The sequence below is a fragment of the Anopheles gambiae genome, chromosome 3, assembly GCF_943734735.2.
Source record: "Anopheles gambiae chromosome 3, idAnoGambNW_F1_1, whole genome shotgun sequence".
In the NCBI taxonomy this organism is placed as follows: Eukaryota; Metazoa; Arthropoda; class Insecta; order Diptera; family Culicidae; genus Anopheles; species Anopheles gambiae.
The window spans coordinates 37,197,306-37,223,405 of NC_064602.1; the positions used below are offsets into that span (position 1 = coordinate 37,197,306).

At 46.7% G+C, this 26,100-nt stretch overlaps 4 protein-coding genes across 17 annotated transcripts in view; 2 read left to right on the plus strand and 2 right to left on the minus strand.

Moving 5' to 3' along the window:
• The window catches only part of LOC1279018 (kelch-like protein 17), a 40,006-nt gene extending 39,246 nt beyond the window's left edge, over positions 1–760 (plus strand). For all 3 annotated transcript variants that reach the window (XM_061662235.1, XM_061662236.1, XM_318675.3), the window contains one exon: positions 19–760. In XM_061662235.1, coding sequence (XP_061518219.1) covers positions 19–229 — 211 coding nt within the window. In that variant the 3' untranslated portion in view covers positions 230–760. The remainder of the gene's footprint in view (positions 1–18) is intronic.
• Positions 761–1,643: 883 nt separating this feature from the next.
• On the minus strand, positions 1,644–11,944 carry LOC1279019 (prohibitin-2). 11 transcript variants are annotated; one of them, XM_061662242.1, is made up of 5 exons: positions 11,699–11,906; positions 7,131–7,282; positions 5,802–6,460; positions 5,629–5,725; positions 1,644–3,655 (listed from the first exon to the last, which is right to left on the minus strand). In XM_061662242.1, exons 2-5 carry the CDS (start codon positions 7,261–7,263, stop codon positions 3,453–3,455), a joined length of 1,092 nt encoding a protein of 363 aa, XP_061518226.1. In that variant the 5' UTR covers positions 7,264–7,282; positions 11,699–11,906; the 3' UTR covers positions 1,644–3,452. The 11 variants fall into 11 exon arrangements, with proteins under 11 accessions (XP_061518226.1, XP_061518221.1, XP_061518223.1 ...); XM_061662237.1 differs by lacking the exon at positions 11,699–11,906 and adding an exon at positions 7,432–7,541; XM_061662239.1 differs by lacking the exon at positions 11,699–11,906 and adding an exon at positions 7,380–7,480.
• Positions 8,390–21,882, plus strand: LOC1279020 (protein diaphanous). Of its 2 annotated transcripts, none has more exons than XM_061662232.1 (2): positions 8,390–8,983; positions 17,138–21,882. In XM_061662232.1, the coding sequence occupies exons 1-2, from the start codon at positions 8,617–8,619 to the stop codon at positions 20,125–20,127; spliced, it is 3,357 nt and encodes a 1,118-aa protein (XP_061518216.1). In that variant the 5' UTR covers positions 8,390–8,616; the 3' UTR covers positions 20,128–21,882. The 2 variants fall into 2 exon arrangements, with proteins under 2 accessions (XP_061518216.1, XP_061518217.1); XM_061662233.1 differs by lacking the exon at positions 8,390–8,983 and adding an exon at positions 13,234–17,052.
• Positions 21,869–26,053, minus strand: LOC133394018 (uncharacterized). Its single transcript, XM_061662234.1, has 6 exons — positions 25,678–26,053; positions 25,499–25,608; positions 24,143–25,419; positions 23,870–24,082; positions 23,689–23,805; positions 21,869–22,782 (listed from the first exon to the last, which is right to left on the minus strand). The coding sequence occupies exons 1-6, from the start codon at positions 25,776–25,778 to the stop codon at positions 22,552–22,554; spliced, it is 2,049 nt and encodes a 682-aa protein (XP_061518218.1). The 5' UTR covers positions 25,779–26,053; the 3' UTR covers positions 21,869–22,551.
• Between the last annotated feature and the right edge of the window lie 47 nt (positions 26,054–26,100).

The window sequence follows — 26,100 nt, forward strand, 5'->3', positions numbered from 1 at the left end:
ATGCCATTTTATCCACAGATCAACGCACGAGGTGGTGGAAGCGAACGGATTCCTGTACGCACTCGGCGGCAACGATGGCTCCTCGTCGCTCAACTCGGTCGAGCGGTACGATCCGAAGGTGAACAAGTGGACGATCGTCACCTCCATGCTGACGCGGCGCAGCTCGATCGGTGCCTCGGTGCTGGAGTGTTTCAATCTCGAGCGTGGCCTCCTCCAAACCAGCATTTGACCACTGAGCTGTCCCAATGGTGGTGGTGGTGGTGGTGGTGCTGCTGCTGCTGCTACAGCGGCCGGTGCTACTTCTACGTCCGGACCATCCGATAGCAGTGCAGGCACACCGCCGAGTCAGTAAGTATGCGCTGCGTGCGTTACGGTGTTTCTAGGAAAGAACTCCGCAAAAATCAGTCATTATTATTAGATAAAACATAATTAAACAGCTAGGCTAGCCAAAACCAGGTTGGAAGGATGGGTTGGGTTGTCGGGGAAGCTCTTTCCCTCCCTTTGGATACAATGTCGCTTAAGTGTAAGAAGCTGTGCGCGCATTTAAACAGCATTTTTGCAGCAGTCTTAGTTAAGCTCACTCTGCTCCCGCTCAGGCCGCATGCTTTTAAGGAAGACTAAAAAGAAAGAATGGTTTCGCCGTCTCACCCGGGTGGGTTCTAGTGAATTTAGGGTGCAGTGTGCCGCCTGTGGCTCTGATCCTTGATGTAAGCGTGTTTTTTTCTTTGTTAAACGGTTCAGTATTGTAACTTACCAAAAACCAACCAACTCCCCCGTACATTTTTGTATTGATCTTCGTTCCATATACGGGTTTTCCCACGATTTATTAGTCAGTTCCCATGATTTTTTGATCGTATCCCATAGATTTTTGGTTCGTTCTTATAATTTTTTGGTATTTTCCGATTGGATATCAATACAATTGGACCAAAAAATTCTTAGAAACGATCAAACAATCGTAGGAACGTACCAAAATATGGGAACCCACCAAAAATTGATGGGAACCAACCAATAAATCGTGGGAAACCCGGTATTGTTCCATTTTGTTGATCAATCTCTATTCAATGTTGTATTATCGTCCTGGCTCCCATTTTCATAGTGGTTGTGTGTGTGCGTGTGTGTGTGTGGGTTATTTATGTTAAGAGCAAATTTCACTTTTGTGGGGTAATGTTTTACACTGCCGTTGAGTTTGTTGTTGTTTTAGTTTTATTCTACCTCTATTTGTTATATAATTTTAAGCGTCCAATTTCGTTGGCTTTACATTCACACACTCACGCCCCTTTTTTTTTGCTTTCGTAAAAAACAACTCTGGCAAACTCTTTCTCACGACCAAATGCTGCTTGCTTTCTCTTCCGACTTCTGACGACAAACACTGTGATAAACTCTCTATTTATTAAGAATGCAATCAAGAATGCATCTCTCATGCACGTGCACTCGTTTGTGTGTGAGTGAGTCATCCTTTTTCGAACCATCGGGCATCTATAAAATTCGCTATGCATCCCTTTTGTACACCCCTTTGCCTGCCCTCTTGCATCGCGCATTTTCGCCTTTCCACTCACTTCTCCGTTTTACTGCACCCAAACAAAAATGTGTACTTTGCACAACTTTTATGTGTGCTTTTAAATTCAAAAGGGAAACATCGTTTATTGTTTTTTTTAGTGCTGTTCTATTGCTGTCGTTGTAGCTTTAGTGATGACAAAATACAGTGGAGGAAATTCCTGCAAGTGTAGTTTGATTGTTGAGCAAATCATATTTTTTCTAACTAGATATTTTAAAGCAAAATAAAGTGAAAAATTAGATTTATTTTATTTTTTATAGTTATAGAGGTTTTGGACTCCGTAGCACGCAATTAAACCTTTTTAAATTAAATTAAACAATGATTTATTAAAAGCTCTTCTGATTTAAACTATTATAATTTGTTTCATTAACAAATAAACAAATAAACTTTTATTAGAAACGTTACTTTAAGATTTAAAAAGAAAATGCACGTTTTTGGAATTGTCCATTTTGGTGATTAATTTATTCATGTTTCCAAATTGTTTTTTGATCAGTCCCACTGCTTTCCTATTTTTTGTTTGTTGTTTTATGATTCTCGAATGTCTGTATTTCACTTAAATATGGCTCACTATTTGTTAACATCGTTTCAACATTTTATGAATCAAATGGTTGGGTAGCAGAGCAGATAAATCGTGAGATTCAAAAAAAGATTGAAAAAACAGTTAAACAAATCATCCAAACCCTTTACATCAATTAAATATAAGATCAAATATAAATTTGTAAAATCATGGTACGCTTCGAACTATAATGATTTTTGCCTATTTTTCATTTAATTTTATATCTTGATATCTTTGGATTTTGATTTCATGTTTAAAAAAATAATAGCACGAAATAATGGATATGCAAATCTGCTCAGAACGGAGCGTACACTTAATGGAATTTCCTCCACTGTATTACACTAGCCGTAGAGTCGTATGTAGTTGATGTAGTTTAAATCAATGAGGTCCAACAGAAGAAAAAAAAATCGATCGATACACAATTTTTGACACAATAGCAACGAATAAAACGAAGACAGAAACGAACACGACACCGTATTAGAAAACCAAACTAAATTCTAATGGCATGTGGTATGTATCTTTAGAGGAAGCTTCCGCGTCAGCGAGCTAACACGCAATCAATAGCTAAATATTAACGTAACTCAAAGCCATTATCCGTTAGAGCTAGCAACAGGACAGTATGGTAATAGTGCATCACGTCTTAAAACAGACGATCTTAAGTAGTAATTCAGGAATCGGCCTGCCACCGGGCAGCGTTCAACAAATCAACCACTGCCATTTTCAAACCTCTCAATAACTGGACGTAGATATTTAGAAACTTGTATCGTGTATCGTGTTTAAACAATATTCCGATTATCATCTCAAAACAAAGTAGGAACATCTTATCAAACATACAGCGACGAGCGAGCGGAAGGGTGAAATATCACGTGAGAATTGGACTGATTGTGAATTGTGTTCGGTGGCAGAAAAGGTAGGCATCATTTCAGGGATAGTTTTCTTACAATCAATTAACACATAGCGTACCGTAAATTAGTAGAAAACGGCTACAGCGAACCAAAAATATATAAGGGAAAACAAGTAGTATCCGTTTATGTTTGCTCACCAAACATGTGTTTGTACCATCGTTTATTTCGGCAGTATCTGAGCTGATAGTTCTGAAGTATTCTAATTTAAAACATTGAATTCGTCACTAAGCAGTATGTGTGAACCGTAAGGAACAATCTACCGACATTACCATTGCTAAATATGGACAACAAAATACAAACATTAAGCAACAATCATAAACCGTTTAGACTTATACAACGAAACAATTCTGTCTGTGTGTGTTTGGTTGTTGAAAAATGCATTTGGACTCTCTTCTAATGTGAAAGAAATTCTTTCCTCCTTTTGTTCTGCTCCACTCTACAACACATTACCCTTCAACCGATCGACCGTTTCCTCGGCAATGATCTTTATCAAACTCTCATCGTACTGTTTGTTGTCTTCGGTTTGAGCTTCACCGGCTCTACGAGTTGAATTCGTTTTCACCTGTCCTGTGGCTGGCGACGACGTTGTTGCTGGTGCTGCCGAAGAGTTAAACCATCCATTACTACCCGGCTGACGTGCTGCAGGATCGTTTCCAAATGTGGACCATATTCGTTTTGATAATGTTCGCAAAGGTGTGTATCATGCCAAAGAAAACAAAAATAAACGAAAAACAAAATGAAAGAAAATAATAGAAATAAGGATTTTCACGACTTGCCAACGACCAAACGCCACATGCCACTTCCTCCGTTTCCACAGCAAAGGCCCGCCCAGACTCCAACGACCCAGCGAAATGGACAACACTAAAAGTGTTTGTGTGTTACTATGCTATTGTTTTGTTTCGGAAAGATTAACACACGCACAACATATTTTTTGTTTTACTCTACCACCGATATACGATATACGGGTGGCTGATGGAGATGGAGCGGGAACTGAGAACAACCCCAATTCCTTCTACTTTATTCGCTCACTCAAAATGCGCCCTCTTAACGACTAAACTAAACAAAAATGCAACCTGCGCTTACTGCGACACGCGCGTTTCTTTATACCATACACCAAACGAAGCGATCTCTTGTGTGCCTCACTCTCTTTCCCACTCAATCTCTCACTCTGTCTCCCTCTTCTCTCATTCTATTTAATTGCCCTTGCTTCCCTGCTGTTTGCACGATGATTATACAGAAAGGGGAGGGAGGAAACAAAACTATCATCCTCGCAACTGTCGACGTATCCCAGAGTTTTGTGTTGAGTGAGCACGCCTTTGCTCACACAATAACCCGGAGGCAGATCGTTAAAGGCATTAGAATTAGAGACGGAGAGAGGCTCAGCGGCTGGGGGATAGAATCCCGGAAAGGAACATGAAATCGCGGCACATAATCCATCTTGCAATTTCCCTGACCGATCATCGTCTTCACCCGCCAGTACACGGTACTACTACACGCTGCGCTGCTTGGTGGAGAAGGAGGAAGGTGGTGGTGGTCACGGCTCGTCGTCGTTTGCCATCATTTTGTCCCAAATTTGCACTCCTATGTATCGACCCACACACACGCACGCACACTGTTATGCTTCGCTTAACTAGTTTCTATTAACGTTCTGTCTCCCTCTCTCGCTCTCTCTATTTCGTTTCGCAGTATGGTATTATCGGTTTTAGGCAAATAGGTTCTTAAAATGCACCTGCGCTTGCGTACTTATTTTCCTACGGAAGGGAATGGAAATAGAACAGATAGAAATGTTTCATTAGTTTAAAATGATCGTCTACTCTCTACTCACACCAATTGGAAAAAGATCAATTACTTTACAGGGTTACCAGGGGTTCTCATAGTTGTGGGACACTTACTTGACTTCTTCTAATGGGAAATGAACTTTATATGAAGGAAACGGGACTCTTAGGCACCCTTTTTGGACAGACTCCTGGGAAATTCCAATTGGATTTGTCCCAAAAGGGTGCTGTAGAGTCCAATTCCCAGTAAATTATGTTCATTTCACGTAAGAAAGAGTCAATAAAGTGTCCCACAGCTATGATAACGCCTGGAAAACCCTATAAAGGGGAAAAAATACTTTCAAGGAAAGACTAAATCAAACAAGATAAGAAATTATCATTTACTTTTACGAATGTCGAACATATTTAGTTAGGGTGGTTTCTTTACTATGTGCAAGGCTTTGTTTTATTAAAACTACATTTATACAACGAAAACAGACGGTTGTCTACTGAACCATGGACATGCCATGTCTCTACACACACTGGCTGCCAATTAAAAAAAAAAAAAGATCTGATTTTAAAACGCAAATCAGAAGCAAGACTTTGGAATGCCAATGTGCATCCTGTGGGATACATTATAATACTTTTTAAATCTTCGTTATTTTGCTGTCTAAAACGGAGTATCTTGTGCGTACGGAAATGCGCTCGAAGACGGTGGATGAAACTCTACACCCATCGTTAACTTCTCGTGCGTGGTAGTATCATTATTAGTGTTAGTAGCATTATCGTTCGATGGATTAGACTTAGTTAGTAGTGATGCCTCCGTTGCCGAAGGCGTTAGTAATTCTCATTTCTTACTTGAAACTTTCTTCGACATGTCGTCGAACGTATCGTCCTGAATGTTCAGCATCAGGCTGTTGGCAGAGAGGTACACTCGGTTCTGTGAGTTTGCGATCTGTTGGAGTAAAAAAGGGAAAAAAACCCATTAGAATGAATGCACCACAACACAACCCACAGCAGCAGCCACTCACCGTCCTGGCAATGTTCTGCGCGGCACGGATCTTGCGCAGCTTCAGGTAGCCGGGATTTTCGGCCACGGCAATACCCAACATTTTCGCCGCCTCCGCTTCACCCTCCGCCTGTACGATCTTCTGCTGACGTTCCTGCTTGGCCCGCTCCACCAGGAAGGCGGCCTGCTGTGCTTCCTGCTGCGCCACCTGTTTGCTTTCGACCGCCGCCGTGTACTCCCGCCCGAAGCTCAGCTCCGTCAGTGACACATCGTCCAGGATGATGTTAAAATCGGCCGCCCGCTCCACCAGCTCACGGCGAATCAGCAGCGACACCTGCTGGCGCTGCGTGATCAGCTGGGAAGCGTTGAACTTGGCCACCACACTCTTCAGCACCTCGTTACAGATCGAGGGCAACACCTTCTCGTCGTAGTCTTGGCCCAGCTGGCGGTACATTACCGGGAGCTTGCGGGCGTCCGGGCGGGACAGCACCCGGAGCGAAATGTTCACCATCTGCAAATCCTTCGAACCGGTCGGGGAGGAGATTTTGCGCGGCCGGGAGCGGATGTCGTAAATGATCGGATACTGGAACCAGGGCACGCGGAAGTGCAATCCTTCCGAGAACACATCGTCACCGACACCGCCGATACGGTTGAAGATGATCGCACGATGGCCACCTTCGACTGTTTGGGAAAAGGGGGAGGGGGGAAGGGGGAGCAATGGGTCAGAGCAGAAACATAAACATCAGTGACATGCCTAAACATGCGTGTGTGTGTGTGTGTGTGTGTGTGTGTGTGTGTGTGTGTGTGTGTGTGTGTGTGTGTGTGTGTGTGTGTGTGTGTGTGTGTGTGTGTGTGTGTGTGTGTGTGTGTGTGTGTGTGTGTGTGTGTGTGTGTGTGTGTGTGTGTGTGTGTGTGTGTGTGTGTGTGTGTGTGTGTGTGTGTGTGTGTGTGTGTGTGTGTGTGTGTGTGTGTGTGTGTGTGTGTGTGTGTGTGTGTGTGTGTGTGTGTGTGTGTGTGTGTGTGTGTGTACGAGGTTCGATGCAATCCGATTGTTATGTAACGACACGCAATGCTTTCAAGCCGGGTGGGACTGGGCGTTTCGGAGCATAGAATCACGTTTTTGCTTAATTATGATTAAATCACACCTTCTTTCACTATTGCAAAAGAGTGCTTCTTTTAAGCAATTACAATGATTCCATCCTCGCAAGCCGAACCATTCCTCGCACCGACCGGTTCTGCAAGCAATCGCAAATAGAGGTTAGGTTGCATCACTCTTGTACATATACACCCGTCTCCTCCATCGTCACCGGTGCAAGGGACTATTTCGCAATGTGTTGTACCGATACGTTACCCGTGTACATCGAGTTCTTGATGCCGTATGCAGCTGCCCCGACGGCGGCCAGCACCTTCAGCCCCGTGGTCAGACCGGGCGGACCACCCTTGCCGAATTTGCCAGCCAAATCGTTCAGCTTGCTCTGTGCCATCTTGTGTCGCTGGGTTGATCTGCAATACAGACGAAACAAGGCTTTATTAAGCGATTGTCACTAAGCTGTAAACTTATGAAACAATGGCAAATGGGAGAAGATGGTTATGAATTTACCAACTTTCTTGCCCAAATTAACACAATTATTATCCACGGATCGAAAACACACCTCTGCCGCTGGAGAGTTCTCGCGATTTCTTGCACCCGATAGGCGATGTCAGTTTGACAGCACGTGCTGGCTTTGACATTTCTACCTACGCACAAAACAAACAGGTTGGATCATTTTACGATCAATATTATTGCAGCCGGGTTTTCATAACGAGTGGTTGATGTCTTGGGTAGTGGTTGATGCCATTACTGCAATCGTTATCTTATTATTTTTTTTTTTGCTGAGTTTTCATAATTAATCAAGTTTATTTTGGCTATAAAACGTGATATTTGACATATGTGAAAATTCGAGTTTCGCGAATGTCTCCGGAACTCATTATTCGTGTAAGGGAACGGTCAGAACCTCGTAGCATGCGATTTTGCCGCATGCGTCAAGAAAAGAGTTTTATCAATTTTCTAGCTTTTCAAGATATTATAATGATATTTTGTTGTTTCTTTATAAAGATAATCATTATTTGATATGATTTTAGACATTTGACATCTGAAAAAAAATCGCATGCGGCAATATCAAATGATTTTGATTTTGCCGCAGCGCCGCATGCGGCAGATTCGCAAGTGCTGTCATTAACGTCCAATCCCATACAATCGCATGCGGCGAGGTTCTGAACGTTCCCTAACTCGGGGAAAAACTGTAATTTTTTTCGATAAAAAAAACTCACAGAGTTTCACACTTTATCACAAGACCGCGGGACTCCTTGCCGAATCTGTCTTAGGTCGCTGCTAGACACACCGAAATCCACCATGTTTTTAAAGAAAAAGAGTATTTAAACCGTTGAAACTACTCGCTTGACACTTTTAAAATGTTTTGAAGGGGTCAAAGGGCAGCAAAAAACGCACGTCAAACCCTGTCTTATGCTGTCGTCTGTACCGTAATGCATGTAACGCCAACAGCTCAGCTTCATGTTGACAGCTAACCGTCGCAAGCTGTCAACATCGTGCTGAATGGCCATACCCGCCCAACCGAGCGCATTGTCAAGGTATGCTGAAATCGCCCAGGAAGAAGAAGAAATGATGTCAGCCGTGGAGCAGCGCTGCTCTTTCGCTCGAGACCTAATTTATCCAATCTATGTTGCATCGCGTTATTGTTTTCTGTTTCGTGTAGGGTTAGAGTGCTACCTGTAAATCGAACTGTCCCGTGCGCTGGTGTTTTCCCCCGTCGGTTGCGCGCGTCGCGAGTGCGTCGAAAATGTCGAAACACGATCGGGTGAAATCGGGTGGCTTTCTGGATACGTTGCTCGGCCGACCGCACAAGAAGCTCGGTCGGCATGGAGGGAGTGGCGTGTACGGCAATGGGCCGAGCAGCGCTGGCGGCAACGGTACGGGCGGGTACGGCAGCTACGGCAGCCTGAACGGGGGCCGTCCACTGTCCGGCCCGGACGCGGACCTGGCGTCGCTGATGGAGCCGAACGAAACGCACCGCCTGAGCGAGGCGGAAGTCAACAAGCTGTTTCTCGAAATTCTCGAGGACATGAACATTCCCAAGGACAAGCGCGACCCGCTGCTTGGCAAACCGCTGGAGGAGAAGCGCAAAATGATCGACATGCACGTGAAAGGTACGTAAGAGGCGCGCGGAACCGTCACCCCATACCCGAACGGGCAGCGCGGGGTGGACACAGTTCAGCCTCAACAAAGACGCCACACTCGCGGTGGGGTCGGGCCAGCAAGCGTGCGAGAAAGCGAGACAGGAAGAGTGGTGTGGTGTGGAAGTGCATCGGGGAAGTTGGTATTCGTGGTGCTTGGTGTTGTTGCAGTTGTTGTTTATTTACATGGGCAAATGGAAAGGATGCGCGGCAAGGTCTCGTTCCGCCACCACCTCGACCCTACCTGCCCTACCCCAAAACAAGAGGATGGCCGAGGGGGGGCTTCCTTTGGGCAAGTCTTCAGTGAACAGCAACGCACGGACACACACACACACACACGCACAAAGGCCTTCAAAGTGTATTACTCTCTCCCGCGCGCACCCGCGGAGTCTCCATGGTGACCCACAAAAGCATCCTTCACGATTTGTGTGCGGGCAAAATGAGCCTGGGTGAAATCAGCGGCTCTTGGGGTGTGTGGACACCCGTACGGTATAGATAGCGAGCAGTGCAAGTAGGGGGGATGACCTAACGCCCCTTCCCTCCACAAACGGCCTAGCACTCAACCGCGATTGTGAAACGAAAACAAAACTCAACCGTCGTAGTTGTAAAGAAGAACGCCGCGTCAAAGTGCACGAAACGGCGTTGTCGTAGTCGTGGTCGTGCGCAGTGTAAGTCACCGTGTGGCCCAAGTGGGGGAGGCGACGTCGTTCTCTTGTGCACTGCACTGCAACCTCCACGTCGCGATTTCACGGCTGGGCAAACCTTGGTGATGCTAGTGAAAACACGTGCAAAATTAAACTCCCCTTCCCATCCTTTCAAGGATGGATCACTGCTGAACAAGGGGCAGCAGCGAGAGCGAGCCGTTCCATCTTCGGGTGTATTTTTAGAGCAGAAAACTGTCTCGGTCGCTTAATTTACTATAATTAACCTGTCAAAACACCGAGCGGTGAAGGAAGGACAGTGCAAACACATGACTTGCTGAGATCATCACCTTCCCCCGGGTTTGGAATTCCAAAAATATTTATACTTTTTGGCCTCGGGAATCGTATCAATTATGGTTCCAAATCATCATTTGCACACAGCAAACACAGTAGCAGGCTGTGCATGCCCCTCGCCACAGTGCATATCCGTCACGGTGTTCCCGCTTTTTGTCGATTTGTCTGCGGTGGCCTGTTCCTTCTTATCAACGCTTAGTGAAACGTCAGCAAATCAAACAAAGCCTTGTAGGCGAAGGCGGCACACACACGATGCGTGTATATTTTCAGTCGTTATTTTTTAAAGTACAAACGTGCAAACAAGACTGTTTACAATATTAAGCGCTCCAAAGGGGTTCACGAAAACTCCCGAACGTTGAGTGCGTTAGATTAATGGGCATACTATTTATTTGCCAAGACACGAAAGAGACACGACCACTGGTGGAATCCTATGTGGGTGATAAGCGTAGCGTTAAGCAAGCAGCACCGTACTCCACTCGTTCGTACGTAAAGGCGCAGGCAGAGTTGTCGCAAGCAAAATGCGCTATGAGCTCATAATTATAATTGTCTTATCGCGCCCGTACTCGGTACTTCTTATCGCGGCCTTTTCCACGGCCTTCGCTCCCCAAAACACTTGTCTGTGCGTTTGTTTTCCATCCCCCGGAAATGTGTGCGTGTGTGAGAGTCGAACATTACCTTGAACTACTAGCCACTTTTTGTTTTTGGTTCGTATGTGTCGTCGAATCGTTTGTGGCTGTAACAAAAACGCTGATGAAAACACACTTTTGGCGCTAAACGGAGTAGCAACCACAATCAAACATTTTCGGGTAATGTGTTTAAATTTATCGTAGACGCGCACCATCGAGTATGCCCCGCGTTGCCATGGTTACGCTGCGTTAGAGCCAGAGAGCATTAAGCGCGGTGTGTGGTGTTGTGGGAGTAAGCGCAACAGGTGTCATGCTGGCTGGCTGGCTGGGAGGGGAGGCGCAGGTCATGCGTACAATAGAGTTAGAGGAGGGTGAAACAATGGCGGTGTGTTTACTTTTAGGTCGCGTTTTAAACATGTGCAACAGCAGCAATTGATTCCGCACCCTTACCCGCCAAACAAATCCCGCCGCGACGGGTGCAGTCGAGCGTGTGCTGGGTCGGTTCCGGCGGACCACAAAAATGAACACCCTGCGAAATGGGGCGGATTGATGAGCGAAGCAGACAAAACAACGAAGAAGATGTATCGTCGTTTATTTGGTATTTTTGTTTTCTTCCAGCTCGGAATAGAACGAACGGAACAGGTTCTCGAGGAAGAGAGGATTAATGCGGTGCTGGTGCCGTGTTTTCCAACTTTTATGTGCAGATTGGCACGGAAAAGTACGCTTCTCGTCTAGAAAATGATAAATTATCTTTGCGCTTTATCGACACGCAAATGGGTTAAATTCCTATCGAACGCGTGACAGGTTAGCAAACAAGCTTTGCCAAGCAGTTGCTCACACCCTAAACCCATTGCGCCCCGTGGTCGAATGGTATTAGGGATAGAAACATTATCGAGACGGCAAAAAAAGCTCCAAACGGCAACAAAATCAGCGATTCGATTAACACTAAAATGTTCCTATCTTTACGGCGCAGTTCGTACGCAACGGTTGGATCACAATCCTATCATTTCTCCTATTTTTTTGATGATGGAACCTAACCCAATATGGATTCTCTTGGAGCATTTTACCTGTTTCTTTTCGTTTCGTTCGACCCTTTCTAGTTGAGAGTTGGATTTCTTTTCGGCACCAACAGTGATTCCACTCCAAAATCTGTTGTGTCTCTCCAGCTGTGCGATCTGGCTACGAAAGAACCCTGCTAAAACAAGGGAATAGGCGCTCGCGTAGCTCTGAAATAGCTCACACCGCCGTAGCCCCGTTATAGAAAGCGTCAATCGATAATCAACGCGCTCTTGGGGCTGCGCTACCTACTACTACCCCCTTGGCGAGCAGCGCTGCTGCTGTTTGTCGCTTGCGGTCGCCGACGTTAAAAATGCGCCGTACGATAAGAAAACCCCGAGGTCTGGAGAATGTGGATGTAGACGCTCGAAGCAAGAAGAGAACGCGTTGCGTGCTTTTACACGCCGTACCGCTTGCACCGTTGACTCACGGCCACACGTTCCTTATATGCGCATACTGCCGCGCTGTATCGCCTTTTTCGGCCGGCCTGACTCTGGCTCTGATCCATCCCGCGAGCTCGGGCACAAGATTTGCACAAAATATTGCAACCATCATCATTGATCGGAGGCAGTGTGGCCTCAGCACACACACAACGAGTCTCTCCCCATTCAACCACGATGATGATCTGTTGTTTCTCCCTCCGGCATGTCCGTCCTGTGACGACGATGTCGCTGGGCGATGTCTCATCTTTGTTTAAACGTAGAGGAAGACCGTTCCTCTTACCGGAAAGACCGTTGGAAGCTTAATTTAATGGCCAGGCGACACGGGCGAGGCGACAATCGTACGTCAGGGAGAGCGGGTGAAAGGCGTATTCACCACACTCCACTCCACAATATTCTCTTGTTTAGTTGTGCTCAACGACTGTGGGGTGATTCAAGGCTCCCCGCGCTAACTGATGAGCAATTTCGTTGGAGAATTTACGACACGTACTTTGAATGTCATGCCATTGAGACGCCAACAGTCGGTGAGTCTCCAGTCGGTGCTAACGATATAATGAGAAAAACTGCAAACGTTTATCTCTTTACCATGTGTTAAGGAAGAATTCTGTGAATGAATGTGATGGAGTGGGGCATTATGTTGGTAGAAAAAAGTATTTATTTGAACACAATTTGCTAATGCATACTCCTGCCTGCGTACGTGAAGCAACTCTCTTCTTTGTCTTGCTACATTGTGATAAAGAACCAATAAGCGGTGTATCACAGCTGAAAGATGATCGTCGTCGTCGTCATCGTCGTCATCCCGTGCCCGAGTGTGGTTGCCTTCGGTCGCGTTTATCTAGTGGCGCCACGTGCTCATCCATCGTGCCACATGCCTCACATTACGTCAAGCAGCAAGCAGCAGCTGCATTCGCGCTCGATCGCAAACAAACGCTTCACTTGATCTCGCATCCATCCCCACAAACACCGCAGCACCACCCTGCCTGCCACGTCCATCGTAACGTCGTCGCGGGTTCTCGTTGTAGTAGTACCACTCCCAACAACCACCCCCTTTTTACAATCCATAAGCCTTTTTGTTTGCTATTTCTGCACGTTTCTCCCGGAGCTCTGGAGATCCATTTCTTTGCCAAACCATCTCACCCGCCAGCTGTTCATTCTAGCGAGTAGAATACTCCTCTCTTCCCGCCTTCATGTGTGTTGGCGGCTCATTTATGAGTCCATTGCAACCACCCCTTGGGTTGGTTGGGAGGATTCACTTTTCCTGTGCAGCGCACAGCAAAGCCATAGACTGGCGCGCGGGCGTCTGGTCGTTCCGGCCGGCAAACAACCGATTCGTGCTTAGTGTAGTGGCCGTCGCTTTGCTGCGTATCTTCTTCGTTTGCACACACTTTTCCCCTCGCCAAGTTCAAGGTCGGTGGCGGACGTTAGGTTAGTCCAGTGTGCGTCGCAAGAAGAGCAGAGGACCAGTCGAGCAACGCGCCTGTGCGCAAGAAGAGAGAAGCCAGTTCTGGAAAGCTCTTACCATCATTACCATATTTCTCTCGTTTGCATTACATCATCGGCTTTAGGTTGGTTAGGTTCCTTTCATCTTCTTCTCCTTCATCCTGTTTTGTGTGTTTGGGCCTCTCGTCATATAATCCTGTTTTATCGCCCTTGCGATGACGTGGTCCGTGCTCTCGCCGACCGTTAAAAAACATCTTGTTCAAAAAAGATCATCATCAGTAACGACAGTATTGCGCTGACGTGCGCGCGTCTCTGTTTTCAAATGCACCTTGCAGGTTATGGACGCTGATCTTGATGTTCACGCTGTCCTCCAACTGTGTGCGTGTTTTTCGTCGATGACACCATCACGCTATAATTAACGGTTCACTAATGGTTTTTCAAAATACAGATATATCGGCCTGTTTATTCAATTGCCTTCCGGAGCGAGATGATGATGATGATCATCATCATTCTCGACGGTGTTGTTTACTCTGGAACCGGGGTGAGACGGCGTATGATCCATTGGTTTTGGCGTGCCTTTCTTCGTTGTTGCAATCTTACCCCACCCCAAGAGTACCCACTAATGTACTTGATCATTGTTCGTTGGATGAAATTTAGTAACTGGGGACAGCACAGTCACACAGTGAGGAAGCGAGCAAGGAGTAGTAAGTGTTGATGGCAAGCTATGCTGTAAACAACTCTTTTTTTAAATAGAACGTTATTATTGCGATCAGCAGTAGCATCCGTTTGTGCTGATCGATCGATCAAATTTTTTTCGGAGTGTTGGATGGGCATATATGGGTCAATGATTGATGTGGTGTGGAAAGGGAAGAATAATCGTTTGTAATCTGTTTGAAAGTATATGTCCGTGGGGCTGACAAAGCAGACAAACAATTACTCTTGATACAGAAGCTGTTGCTGTTTGCGTCATAAAGTGCATAAATCTCGTAGTACATAATGAGTTCAAATTGTTGATTTAAATGCGTTATGTTTTGATTTTTATTGCATTGAGATTTGAAATCATATTACCGTCTAAGGCGTCCTTGACAGTGTCCTGAACCGATCATAGTTTAGTGTCGTAATAGTGCCTTAGTTGGCTCTTCAGCTGCCCTTTACGACTTGGTGCCTTGGTGGACACGTTGTGTGGTCCTGTTCTATTCCTCTTCCTAAACTCTGGCTCGTTGTTGTAGTAACATTTTTACTGTTTTTTTATCACTTTATACTGCAAAGATCCTAACTGTATACGTTATAAAGCTTTTACCCTGGCAGGATCAGAATCTATATCGATCGGAATGGAGCACTGAGACCTTCTGTATTAAAACGAACAGGCCTTTGATGTACGTACTTCGCGTAAAGCAAACGTACAATTTCCTATTCTAGTTAGATCTAGATTTAGATTGGTTGAAGATTTACACAGGACCTCAATATTCCTCCAAATTTTAGTATCCTACATCAACACTTATTTCGTTCGACTACGATAAAGCTCAGATCTTAAATCGTTATGAGATCGTGTTCCAAAATCCTGATCGCGATATCATTTTATCCGTATATATATCGTTACGTTTAATATTTTGATGATCGATGTTATGTTTTGTGTCAAAAAATTATTGAATTTTATTGCATATAACTGATGCATAAAACGAGATTGTCTTTCGTAACTTTCGTAAGCGAATCTGTTAGTGTTATCCTTCAGTTAGCGACATGAAAATCAATGTGAATATTTCCTTGAACTTTTGGACGACTTAAGCTACTGATATTTGCTGAAAACATAGTAGAACAGCGAAATCCTGAATATGGACGTTGATCATTCTCTAAAAGTAACTTACTGTGAAAAACTTGCACTATTCATTGTATTCTTGTTACTGCTTTCAAACACGTTCAGAACATTCAGCCTTCTAAGGTATGCCCCATTAGATCGTTATCAAGGTCATCTTCCGCATGATTTCTCCCCTAGTCCCTGAGGTTTCCGATGACATGATCAACAACACTGGATTCTGGCGAGTCTAATGCATTCTTTCTCTGTGAGTTCATCGATCAACTGATAAACTAAAACTAGCCATTCCACACATTCCACATCAAATGTCTCCATCTGAGGGGATATTGCAATCAACAATTGTAAGATGAATTGGTGTATTATGTTACACAATCATAGCTTATAGGGTGTACTACTTCAAGTGTTTGTTTGATTTTACTGTCATAAACCCATTTTGTTTCAGAAATGAAGAAATTCTTTCCTGTGGATTTGCACTTTACACCAACATTGATTACGTGCAATTTCAAAATAGCTATTTCAGAGCGCATTCTACATTATTGGGCATCATTTCTCGCTGGCAGTGCTGCAAAATGTCACTGTCAATGTCATAAAAAATCCGACTGAAACAAAATCCATGTCAGCGTCACGTACTCAGTTGTTATAATCAGAGCTGATGCTCAAACAGTTGGTGTGACCCATACATGCTTGATGACAGTTTAGTATCCAACGATTGTTCAATCACTTTGTCATGACTTTTTTTAATCTGATCAGTGCTGCAAAATGTCACTGACATAGTCATGACAAATTCCGGCTGAATTAAAATCATGTCAGCGTCACGAGCTCTTCGGTAAAGATCAGAGGTGAGACTCAAACAGTTTGTGCGACCATATGCTTGGTGACATTTTGTGCAACCAACCCTTGGTCAGTAATTTTCTATCGGTGATGATCACGATAGTCATGGGAGATGTGCGATGCGTGCCACTTGAGACTACTTAAGCGTCAAAATGAGTATGCTTTTTTGCTCAGATGCTTAATCGTCCTACCCAACAGAGCATCAAAGCAGACAAAGCGAGAAGGCATGCTAATTTTATTTGCATGAGACCCCTTGCCAAGTACGTTCCAAGAATGTCATAATCATCACCGACAGAAAATGTCGTGACCGAGTCAGTGATCAAGAGTTTGGTACTACATAAAATGTCACCAAACTTTTGATTGGTCCACCAACTGTTTGACTCTCACCCCTGATCATCACAGTTGTGTATGTGATCTTGAACTTCGTTTCAGTGATGAGTGTTGGTGACCGAAACAGTGGCATTTGGCAGCACTGTTCACAGTCAGAAAAAGTCATGATTATGTTTACGTTATGTTTGCATTAAACTCAGCCTACCTCAGCTCACTATCAGTCAGAGTATTGCGTTGCACTGAAGCATTCGCTCGTCGCGTTCGACATGTCATGGCATACATTCATTCAATATCAATCAGCAATGAACATCAAGCTACCACGGATATGTTCATTATTTTCGATTGTTATTATCACATGATGCTCGTGACATTTTGCCTTGAACCTACCTTACGCTGGAAATTGACCAAGAGCTAAGATAGATAAAGAGAGATACTTTCTCAGGGACTTTAAATATATAAATACAGACATGAGCAAGTGACGAGAGAATTGGTTTTGGAGAAAGTCCTTCGAGTAGGTCCTAAACAACGTGACCATCGTGAAATTTCAGAAATTAATCTTGAAATTCTAATTGGTTTTTTCTCTCTCTCGATTGCAGGAAAAATCTCGTCCGAGCATCGTGCGAACTCACGATTCGAAAAACCCTCCGACTACGTACAGTACCTGCACGAAGGCGACTACCTGAACCGAACGAACAAGCTGCTCGCCTGTCTGGAAAGTCTACGCGTCGCGCTAACCAGCAATCCGATCAGCTGGATCAAGGACTTTGGCGAGGATGGCATCAACGAGATCGTGTCCCTGCTGCGGTACTGCAAAACCGTGCCGCGCCGCATGCACAAAATCGAGTACGAGTGTCTCCGCTGCCTGAAGGCGATCCTGAACAACTCCTGGGGCTTGAACGTGATCCTAACGCCCGATCAGCATGCGGTAGTGCTACTGCTGGCGCAGTGCATCGACACCACCCAGCCGCACACGATGTGCGAAGCGATCAAGCTCCTGTCCGCCCTGACGCTGCTGAAGGATCGCAACGGGTACGAGAAGGTGCTGCGGGCCATCACCAACGTCAGCTCGATGCGGAAGCCGGGCGCGGAGCGGTTCCGCCCGATCGTGGAGGGCCTGCTGATGGACAACGATCGCAACTACGAGCTGACCTGCAGCACGATGATCTTCATCAACTGCATCATCAACACGCCGACGGACATCAACTTCCGGCTGCATCTGCGCTGCGAGATCATGCGCGCCGGGCTGTACGAGCGGATCGACCAGCTGTCCGAGATGGTGGACAAGTGCGGCAACGAGAATCTGGTGAACCACATCAAGATCTTCAACAGCTACCGGGAGGAGGATTTCGAGGAGTTTAGCAATCGCTTCGACAACGTCCGGCTCGAGCTGGACGACATGAACGATTGTTTCGAGCTGCTGAAGAACCTGGTCGCCGACACGGCGAGCGAACCGTACTTCCTGTCGATCCTGCAGCATCTGCTGTTCATCCGGGATGATCACCAGTACCGGCCGGCCTACTTCAAGCTGATCGAGGAGTGCGTTTCGCAGATCGTGCTGCACAAGAGCGGCTACGATCCGAACTTTGACAGTCGCGACTTCCACATCGACACGAGCACGCTGCTGGACGACATGGCGGAAAAGACGAAGCAGATTGAGAGCAAAAAGTCGGAAGACTTCGAGAAGCGCATGACCGAGCTGCAGACGGCCAAGCAGGAGGCGGAGGCGCGCGTGGCCGCGCTGGAAGACCGCCTCAAGGAGATCGAGGCGACCGGTGTGGTCGTGTCGCCGAAGGGGAAGAGCAAGCTACCTCAAATCACCATTCCACCGCCACCGCCCGGTTTGCTGCCCGGCGGTGGCCCTCCTCCACCTCCTCCTTGTCCCGGTGCCGTACCCGTCATGATGGGTGGTGGTGGTGGTGGTGCGCCACCTCCACCTCCACCACCGTTCCCGGGAGCGGCGGCGGGTGGTCCACCACCACCGCCCCCGATGCCCGGCATGGGCGGTCCGCCACCTCCCCCGCCACCGATGATGATGATGGGTATGCGGCCACCGGGAATGCCACCACCGTTCCCGAACGCTGCCCCCAAGCCGCTCCCATATGGGCTGAAGCCCAAGAAGAAGTGGGACACGGATGGGCCGATGAAGCGCGCCAACTGGAACGGGCTGGACGCGAAAAACCTGTCCGAAAACTCGTTCTGGGTGCAGGTGCAGGAGGAGCAGCTGGCCGACAATGACATGTTCGCCCGGCTCGCCCTCAAGTTCTCCTCCAAGCCGGCGAAACCGATCGACAAGGACGCGGCCGACCGGCCCCAGTCGTCGAAGAAGAACGTCGATCTGCGCGTGCTGGACGCGAAGGCGGCCCAAAACCTGTCCATCCTGCTCGGCGGCTCGCTCAAGCATCTGTCCCACGAGCAGATCCGCACCTGCCTGCTGCGCTGCGACACGTCCGTGCTGAGCCCGAGCGTGCTGCAGCAGCTCATCCAGTACCTGCCGCCGCCCGACCAGCTCAAGCGGCTGCAGGAGATCCGGGCGCGCGGCGAAGATTTGGCCGGGGCGGAGCGGTTTGCGGCCACGATCGGGGACATCAAGCGGCTCGGCGCGCGGCTGCAGAGCCTCAGCTTCAAGATCGACCTGCCCGACATGGTGCAGGACGTGAAGCCGGACATCGTGGCGGGGACGGCGGCCTGCGAGGAGGTGAAGACGAGCAAAAAGTTTGCCAAGGTGCTGGAGCTGATCCTGCTGCTCGGCAACTACATGAACTCGGGCTCGAAGAAGGACCCGGCGTACGGGTTCGAGATGAGCTTCCTGCCGAAGCTGTCCAGCACGAAGGACCACGAGAACAAGCAGACGCTGCTGCACTATCTGGCCGAGGTGATCGAGAGCAAGTTCCCGGAGGCGCTCACCTTCTACGAGGATCTGTCCCACGTGGACAAAGCGTCCCGCGTCAGCCTCGACACGATCCAGAAGACGATGCGCCAGATGAACAACGCGCTGAAGAACCTCGAGTCCGATCTGAACAACAACAAGGTGCCGCAAAGCGAGGACGACCGCTTCCTGGATGTGATGGGCCAGTTCGCGGTGGAGTGCCGCGCGCAGGTGGAGGTGCTGGGCCGCATGCTGGCCCAGATGGAGTCACTGTTCGGCAGCCTGTCCGAGTACTACTGCTTCGATCCGGCCAAGTACACGATGGAGGAGTTCTTTACCGACATCAAAACGTTCAAGGACGCGTTCGTGCAGGCGCACGCCGACAACTGCCGGTTGCGCGAGGAGGAGGAAAAGAAGCGCCGAGCGCAGGAGGCAAAGGAACGGTCCCAGCGCGAACTGCTCGAACGGCAGCAGCAGCGCAAGGTCGATCTGATCAACATCGATGCGGCGCAAACGCAGGAAGGCGTGATGGACAGCCTGCTCGAGGCGCTCCAGACCGGGTCGGCGTTCGGCAATCGGGAGCAGCGGCGAAGGCGCGGCCCACGGCCAGCCGGTGCCGAGCGGCGGGCCCAGCTGAACCGCAGCCGGTCGCGAACGGGCATCACCGCGAGTGCGTTCTCCAGCCGGGAGATGCTGTCGGAGCTGCTCGGGCCGGCTTAGATGCCCCCCGGTGTGTTGCCAGAGAGTGTGCCACTGAGTGCCACTGAGTGCCACGGAGTGTGTATAGTTTTGAGATTCATTTTGCAAAATGGGATTCCCCCACCTTTAGCGGACCCAGTTGCGCAAGGGCAATTTTACAAGGACTGTGTGTGTGTGGGGGGGTTGTTTTTTTAATCCAATTGGAACGGAACATTATCCAGAAAATTCAGTATTCTTCTTCTTTTTTTACATGAACAATAATTACACTAGGATGCAATAATAATAATACACTCTGAGGATGGGACAAAAATTGTAGCTATATTTGGGTGCACATAGGGATAGGAAGGGAACTACAATGCCATCCGTGCCACAGTGTCCCTCTTTACCTGGAAAGGAAAAAAAGAAACCACCGTTCCATGATCTATTTCTTCGATGGACGATGGTCATCATTGTAAGGAAATGGAGAAAGAGAGGAGAGAGAGAGCGAGAGAGAGAGAGAGAGAGATAGAGAAAGAGAGAGCGAGAGAGAGAGAGAGAGAGAGAGAGAGAGAGAGAGAAGGAGAGAACAAAATGCCAACGCCAAAATCCGCAAAAAAAAACTGGCGATCGTCTTACCTTAACCACACAACGCAAAAGACTTATAACACACACACAGAGACAAAAGCGCCTTATAATTAAAGGTTGGAGTTAAATCCCCAAGAATGTGAAACAAAAAACCGTGATAAATGAACGAATTGTAAGCACAAAACCCACGGCGCCACACACTCTACTCCTAAAGTGTCGACGCACGCACGCACCGACGTCCTTTAGTTTAGGAATTGCGCGTGATCTTTACGGGAGACCACCACAAAACAACAAGTAGTAAGATAGAATAGGAGACCGATGGGGCTGGAGTTAAAAAATCGAGTTGTAAAATAATACGTACGCGTCAAGGATAATAATGGGATATAATGGGTCCCCGTCGCAATGGGAGGTTTCTATCCGCGCCATACAACACCAAGCACAACACATGATGCAAACGAAAAGGAACCATCCCCCACCCTGTTTTTGACCCCTTTTATTGATCTGGTATAGGGGCAGCAGAAGCACAAACAACAACAATAACAACAACAAAAGACACCAATGGCCTGGAATGGAATGTGAGTGAGAGGGAATGAGATTTATAAAATCGAGATGTGCCTCTTCTATGTTTTGCTTATTTGTTTAATTTTTACCCCCGGATACACCAAAACGGCTGCCGTGTGTCCGTGGTAGGTGCAAAGCATACATTAACAAACATTTCGTTCTTTTTGTCACATATTGCGATCCCAAAAAGTGTGCTGGACAAAAAGGGAAGATAGATAGAGACAAACAAACAATCCAATTGGAATCCACCACAACAACGAATGAAATTACAAGAAATTGCCTGGTTTCTACATTAATCCTAAACAAACAACCATTGTTACAAAATAGAAAAGGTATTATACAATATATATACAAACCACAACATATCATTCGACTGCAAACCGTGCGCAAAATTACGTTTATTATACACAGTAATGAGCAACACATAAAACAGCCTTTTGTTTTTTTGTTTTTTGTTGCTGCGATGGTGTTTACAGTTTTTTTTTATTCATATTAGGCTATAAGTAGATTTGTTGCTATACAATTTACAAAACTATTTTCTCTTCTGTGTTTATTATAGTTCGACAAAATATCAACCTGTACAGATGTCCTTTTGTTAAGAAAAAAAACCGTAATAAAACAGAAAAAAAACCTCACATTTCTTAAGCAAAACAGCGTTTTTATAAAGTATTGTTTTATTTTAATGTTTTGTTAAGTTAGTGTGAAAGTCTGCTATTATTACAAAACGTTTTTAAATTATTTTCAAATTCATTTTCAGTCCATCGAACGTTATTTGCTAACGAATACAAATTGTCTAGTTTAATAACATTATACGTCCTTACGTACGACGTATGTTTGTGAAGAAGTAACTATCTACATAACAGGGTTTTCTAGAAGCTCTCATGGAACACTTTATTGACTCTTTCTTGCGTGAAATGAACTTAATGTAATGGGAATTGGACGCTACAGCACCCTTATGGGACAAATCAAATTGGAATTTCCAAGGAGCCTGTCCAAAAAGGGGTTACCATAGAGTCCGGTTTCCATCATATGAAGTTCACTTCCTATAAGAAAAAGTCAAGGAAGTGTCCCACAACTATAAGAACCCCTGGAAAACCCTGTAATGGCGCGAAAGTATTTTACTTGAGCTAGGCGAGTAGCTGCGGCAATAAATTAAATATAATTAATAGTCCATAAATTAAACTAAACCTACTACATAAATAGTGGAACTAGAGAAAGAAGAAAATTGCCGCAAAATTACAAATCACGTGAATAGAATAGAAATAATTGTATAAATAGTAAAACGAGGTGCTTGCGTACTGCTATGTGCTCCCTTTCGTTTCATCCACTCCACCCGGCCGCATTGCGCAATGTCACCTGCCGAATGTGGTTTTCCTCGTTGCATTGCACTTCAAGCAGCCCGGCCTGCTTGAGCAGAATTATGTTTTTGAACAGTTTACACACGCCCAAACGTGAGCTGGTGCGGAAAAACTGATGCAGGTGGTGCAGTGGCACATATTGCACCCCCCGATGGCACATTTCGCGCTGCACTACGAGCACTATATCGATCAGCTGTGACGAAGCGTGAGTAAAGAGAGAAGCAAACGCGATTAGATGTGTGTGTGTATTCGCAGTGCTGCACCACCTGCATGGCATGAGCATTACGAGATGTTCACCAACGAAAACAATGAACATATCCGTGGTAGATTGATGCTCATTGCTGATACTCAATGAAAGTGTGTCATGACAAACCGAACGTGACGTGCGAGTGCTTGAATCCAACGCAATACTCTGGACTGACAAGCTGAGCTTAATGCCGTCGCTAACATAATCATGACTTTTTCTGTCACCAACACTCATCACTGAAACGAAGTTCAAGATCACATACACAACTGTGATGATCAGGGGTGAGAGTCAAACAGTTGGTGGACCAATCGAAAGTTTGGTGACATTTTATGTAGTACCAAACTCTTGATCACTCACTCGGTCACGACATTTTCTGTCGGTGATAATTAAGACATTCTTGGAATATGCTTTGCGTGTGGTCCCAAACAACACAATGAGCATGCTTTTTCGCTCTGTCTACTTTACTCTGTCACCAAGCATGTGATGGTCGCACCAACTGTTCTCACCTCTGATCATCGCATTGGAGCTCGTGACGCTAACATGATTTTATTTCAGTAGGAATTTGTCATGCTTATGTCAGTGACATTTTGCAGAACTGATCACAGTAAAAAAGTCATGACATAGTCAATGACCAAGCGATGGTCACGAAAATGTCATGAAGCATGTATTAGTCACACCAAACGTTTAGAGTATCACCTCCGATTATCACAATTGACTACGTGACCCTGACATAGATTTGGTTGCAGTTAGATTTTTTATGACATTATCAGTGACATTTTGCAGCACTTTGTTAACAATGCTCTTACGTTAATAATGCTCTGCCTTGCCAACAAACGACGCAGGAGCACTTACCATTGTATCCAGTGGAGCCACCCCGTCACACGAATCGATCTCCTCCGGGATTGCCTCCAGCTCCTTTGCCTGGTTAAACAGCACCGAGCTTAGATCGATCTCCTTTTCGTTCCGAATCTGAAAGAATTTTTAAAATTAGCATTTTTTTACTATTACTGTAAAATTTATTGCAAATTCTTACTCCTGATGGATTTTCGGGCCGTTGCTCGGATGATACAGCCTGCTCTTCTTCGATTTGCTTGTTCGATCGAGTGCGCTTAGTAGTCCGCTGTTCCTGGGGAGCTGTCAATGGCGGATCGGACGGAACGGCCTGTTTCCCCGTTTCCTGCGATACGGACTCATTGCCCGCCTGTGCTGGAATTTTCATCACGCTCGTTTCATTGTTAGCCGCCGGCTGTCGTGCGAAAGAAAGTAAATTAGTAAATTAATTGAGTAATTATATGATCCATCATACCGTGTCCCCTATGACCGTCGGCAGCTGGAAACGATCCGACGCTTCCGCCAGCTTCCCATCAATCGATTCCAGTTGATCCGGAACAACCGGTTGCAGGCTGGTGCCTACTAGATCCGATGTCATTATCGCTTCCTGCTGGCTAAGTAGATGATGTGACCGATCGTTACTAATGGTGGCCTTGCCGCCCTTCCGATTGTCCACCGCCAAGTTGGATGTCTCTGTCGTGCTCATCGGCGGTGGATTGCGGGATCCATCGTCCGTCGTTTGCTGGAAGCCCGAATCGATTCGTTGGTTCGTTGCTGCCTCCCGCATCACGGGCACCGCTTCGAGCAGTTCTTGCTGCTGCTTGCGTTGTGATTGCTGCTCCTGCTGCTGCTGTTTGTAAAGCTCTGCCAGCTGATTTTGCACGTCCTGTATCGTTTTGTTCCACACCGTACGGTAGGGGAAGCTAAAAATATCGAAATTCCTCCTCGGCCGCGGCATACCCCGACCGGTACTACTTTCAAACGGTTCCAGCCGTTGCGTCAGCGTTACCTCCCGTCGGGTGCGTCTGGGGCGCGCCACCGGCACTTCCTCTCCCGATGAGCTACTTTCCACCACCGGGATCAAAGGAGCCACAGTGCTTGGCTGCACTGCTGAAGCAGTAACTTGTTCAGAGCTATTCGGAACAACTTCAGCCGCTGGTTCTTGCTGTGCCTCTTGCGCGCCCTGCGGCCCAGATTCCTGTAACTCGGGCAATGCCAGCTGTGCAACGGGCTCCGTAACCGGCAGGAAAGGTGTACTGGTTCCCAGCGGTCTCCTGAACAAAGGCGTATTCAGATCAATGTTCTGGAAGTTGTCCACCATCGGGGCGACCGCCGGCAGGGATGGAAACTGCGACAGCAACATATCCCGCGTCATCGACTGTCTCAGCGACATCGGCGGCAGCTCTTCGTCGGTGCACAGCTGCAAAAACTCCCGTGCCCCATCGGCCTCCTGGCTGCCAAAGTTATCGTCCTGGGGGAGCAGTTCCACCGCCGATGGCATCACCGTTGCAATGGCGTTGATTTCTTCCCGCAGCTGGTATGGATCGCTCGGTGCTGCTGCCGCATTGACACCCTCGTTCGATCGGACCGGTTCCAGCGGACCTTCCATGGGGATTGGCTGAACAGCCGGTTCAACGATAGCAGGCACGGCAGGCAGTGGCGGTGGCGGAGGCGCAGGATTAACAGTTGGAGGTCCCGGGGAAACGGCCCTATTTTTGCGATATATCTTCGCCACATTCCGGTGGTAAGATTCTTGAAGCGGACACAAAGGAAAGGTAAAAAGATCACTCACTCACTCAGACACACGGGGACATTGCCAGCGTACACTTACTTTCTTGCTGATTATAAAACTCGGCCGTCTGCACTTGCTCTCCTTCGCAGATCCGGTCTAGGACCGTTGGATTGTTTTCCGTGTCGAGCAGATCGTTCAGATTGCATCTCCTGCAACGAAAGAGGAAGTTTGGGTACAGTGTCCAGTTTGGGTGGAAAGTATTCCATTTGCTGATTTACTTTACGGTTCGATATTCATCGTCCGTTACAAGATTTGCTGCTTTAAAGTTCTCGAAGCTTGGCAAGTACTTCTTTGCAATAATTTTCGACAGCGGCTCCATCGCTTCCCACTGGCGTTGCCACTATTTTTGTTCTCTCGTTCCAAGATGGCTGGCCAAACGCGTTGCAAAACACGCACAACGGTTTTTCGTAAAACATCGCCATCGCGATATTTCATCGAAACTAGTCCGTAGGTCCACAGTGGTCGATCTACACAAAGTTATGGTCATGCAGAATATGTTTAGCATTATTATGAAATTTATGAAATACTTCTGTTTTAGAATATTTATGATGGCATCAGTTTCATCAACAGCAAAAATGTAAAAAGGCTTAAATAACAAAGTGTTAAATCATAAATGTGCAATCTTGATGAAGAAAATTCAC

Coding starts and splice junctions, on each gene's coding strand:
- LOC1279019 (XM_061662242.1), bottom strand. CDS start 7,263: ATGGCACAGAGCAAGCTGAACGATTTGGCTGGCAAATTCGGCAAGGGT. Junction 5,726..5,801: donor CGCAGAACATTGCCAGGACG/GTGAGTGGCTGC, acceptor TTACTCCAACAG/ATCGCAAACTCACAGAACCG. Junction 3,656..5,628: donor CATGTCGAAGAAAGTTTCAA/GTAAGAAATGAG, acceptor ACGATCCTGCAG/CACGTCAGCCGGGTAGTAAT.
- LOC1279020 (XM_061662232.1), top strand. CDS start 8,617: ATGTCGAAACACGATCGGGTGAAATCGGGTGGCTTTCTGGATACGTTG. Junction 8,984..17,137: donor GATCGACATGCACGTGAAAG/GTACGTAAGAGG, acceptor TCTCGATTGCAG/GAAAAATCTCGTCCGAGCAT.
- LOC133394018 (XM_061662234.1), bottom strand. CDS start 25,778: ATGGAGCCGCTGTCGAAAATTATTGCAAAGAAGTACTTGCCAAGCTTC. Junction 25,609..25,677: donor GATGAATATCGAACCGTAAA/GTAAATCAGCAA, acceptor CTTTCGTTGCAG/GAGATGCAATCTGAACGATC. Junction 22,783..23,688: donor TGGCTCCACTGGATACAATG/GTAAGTGCTCCT, acceptor GCTTCGTCACAG/CTGATCGATATAGTGCTCGT.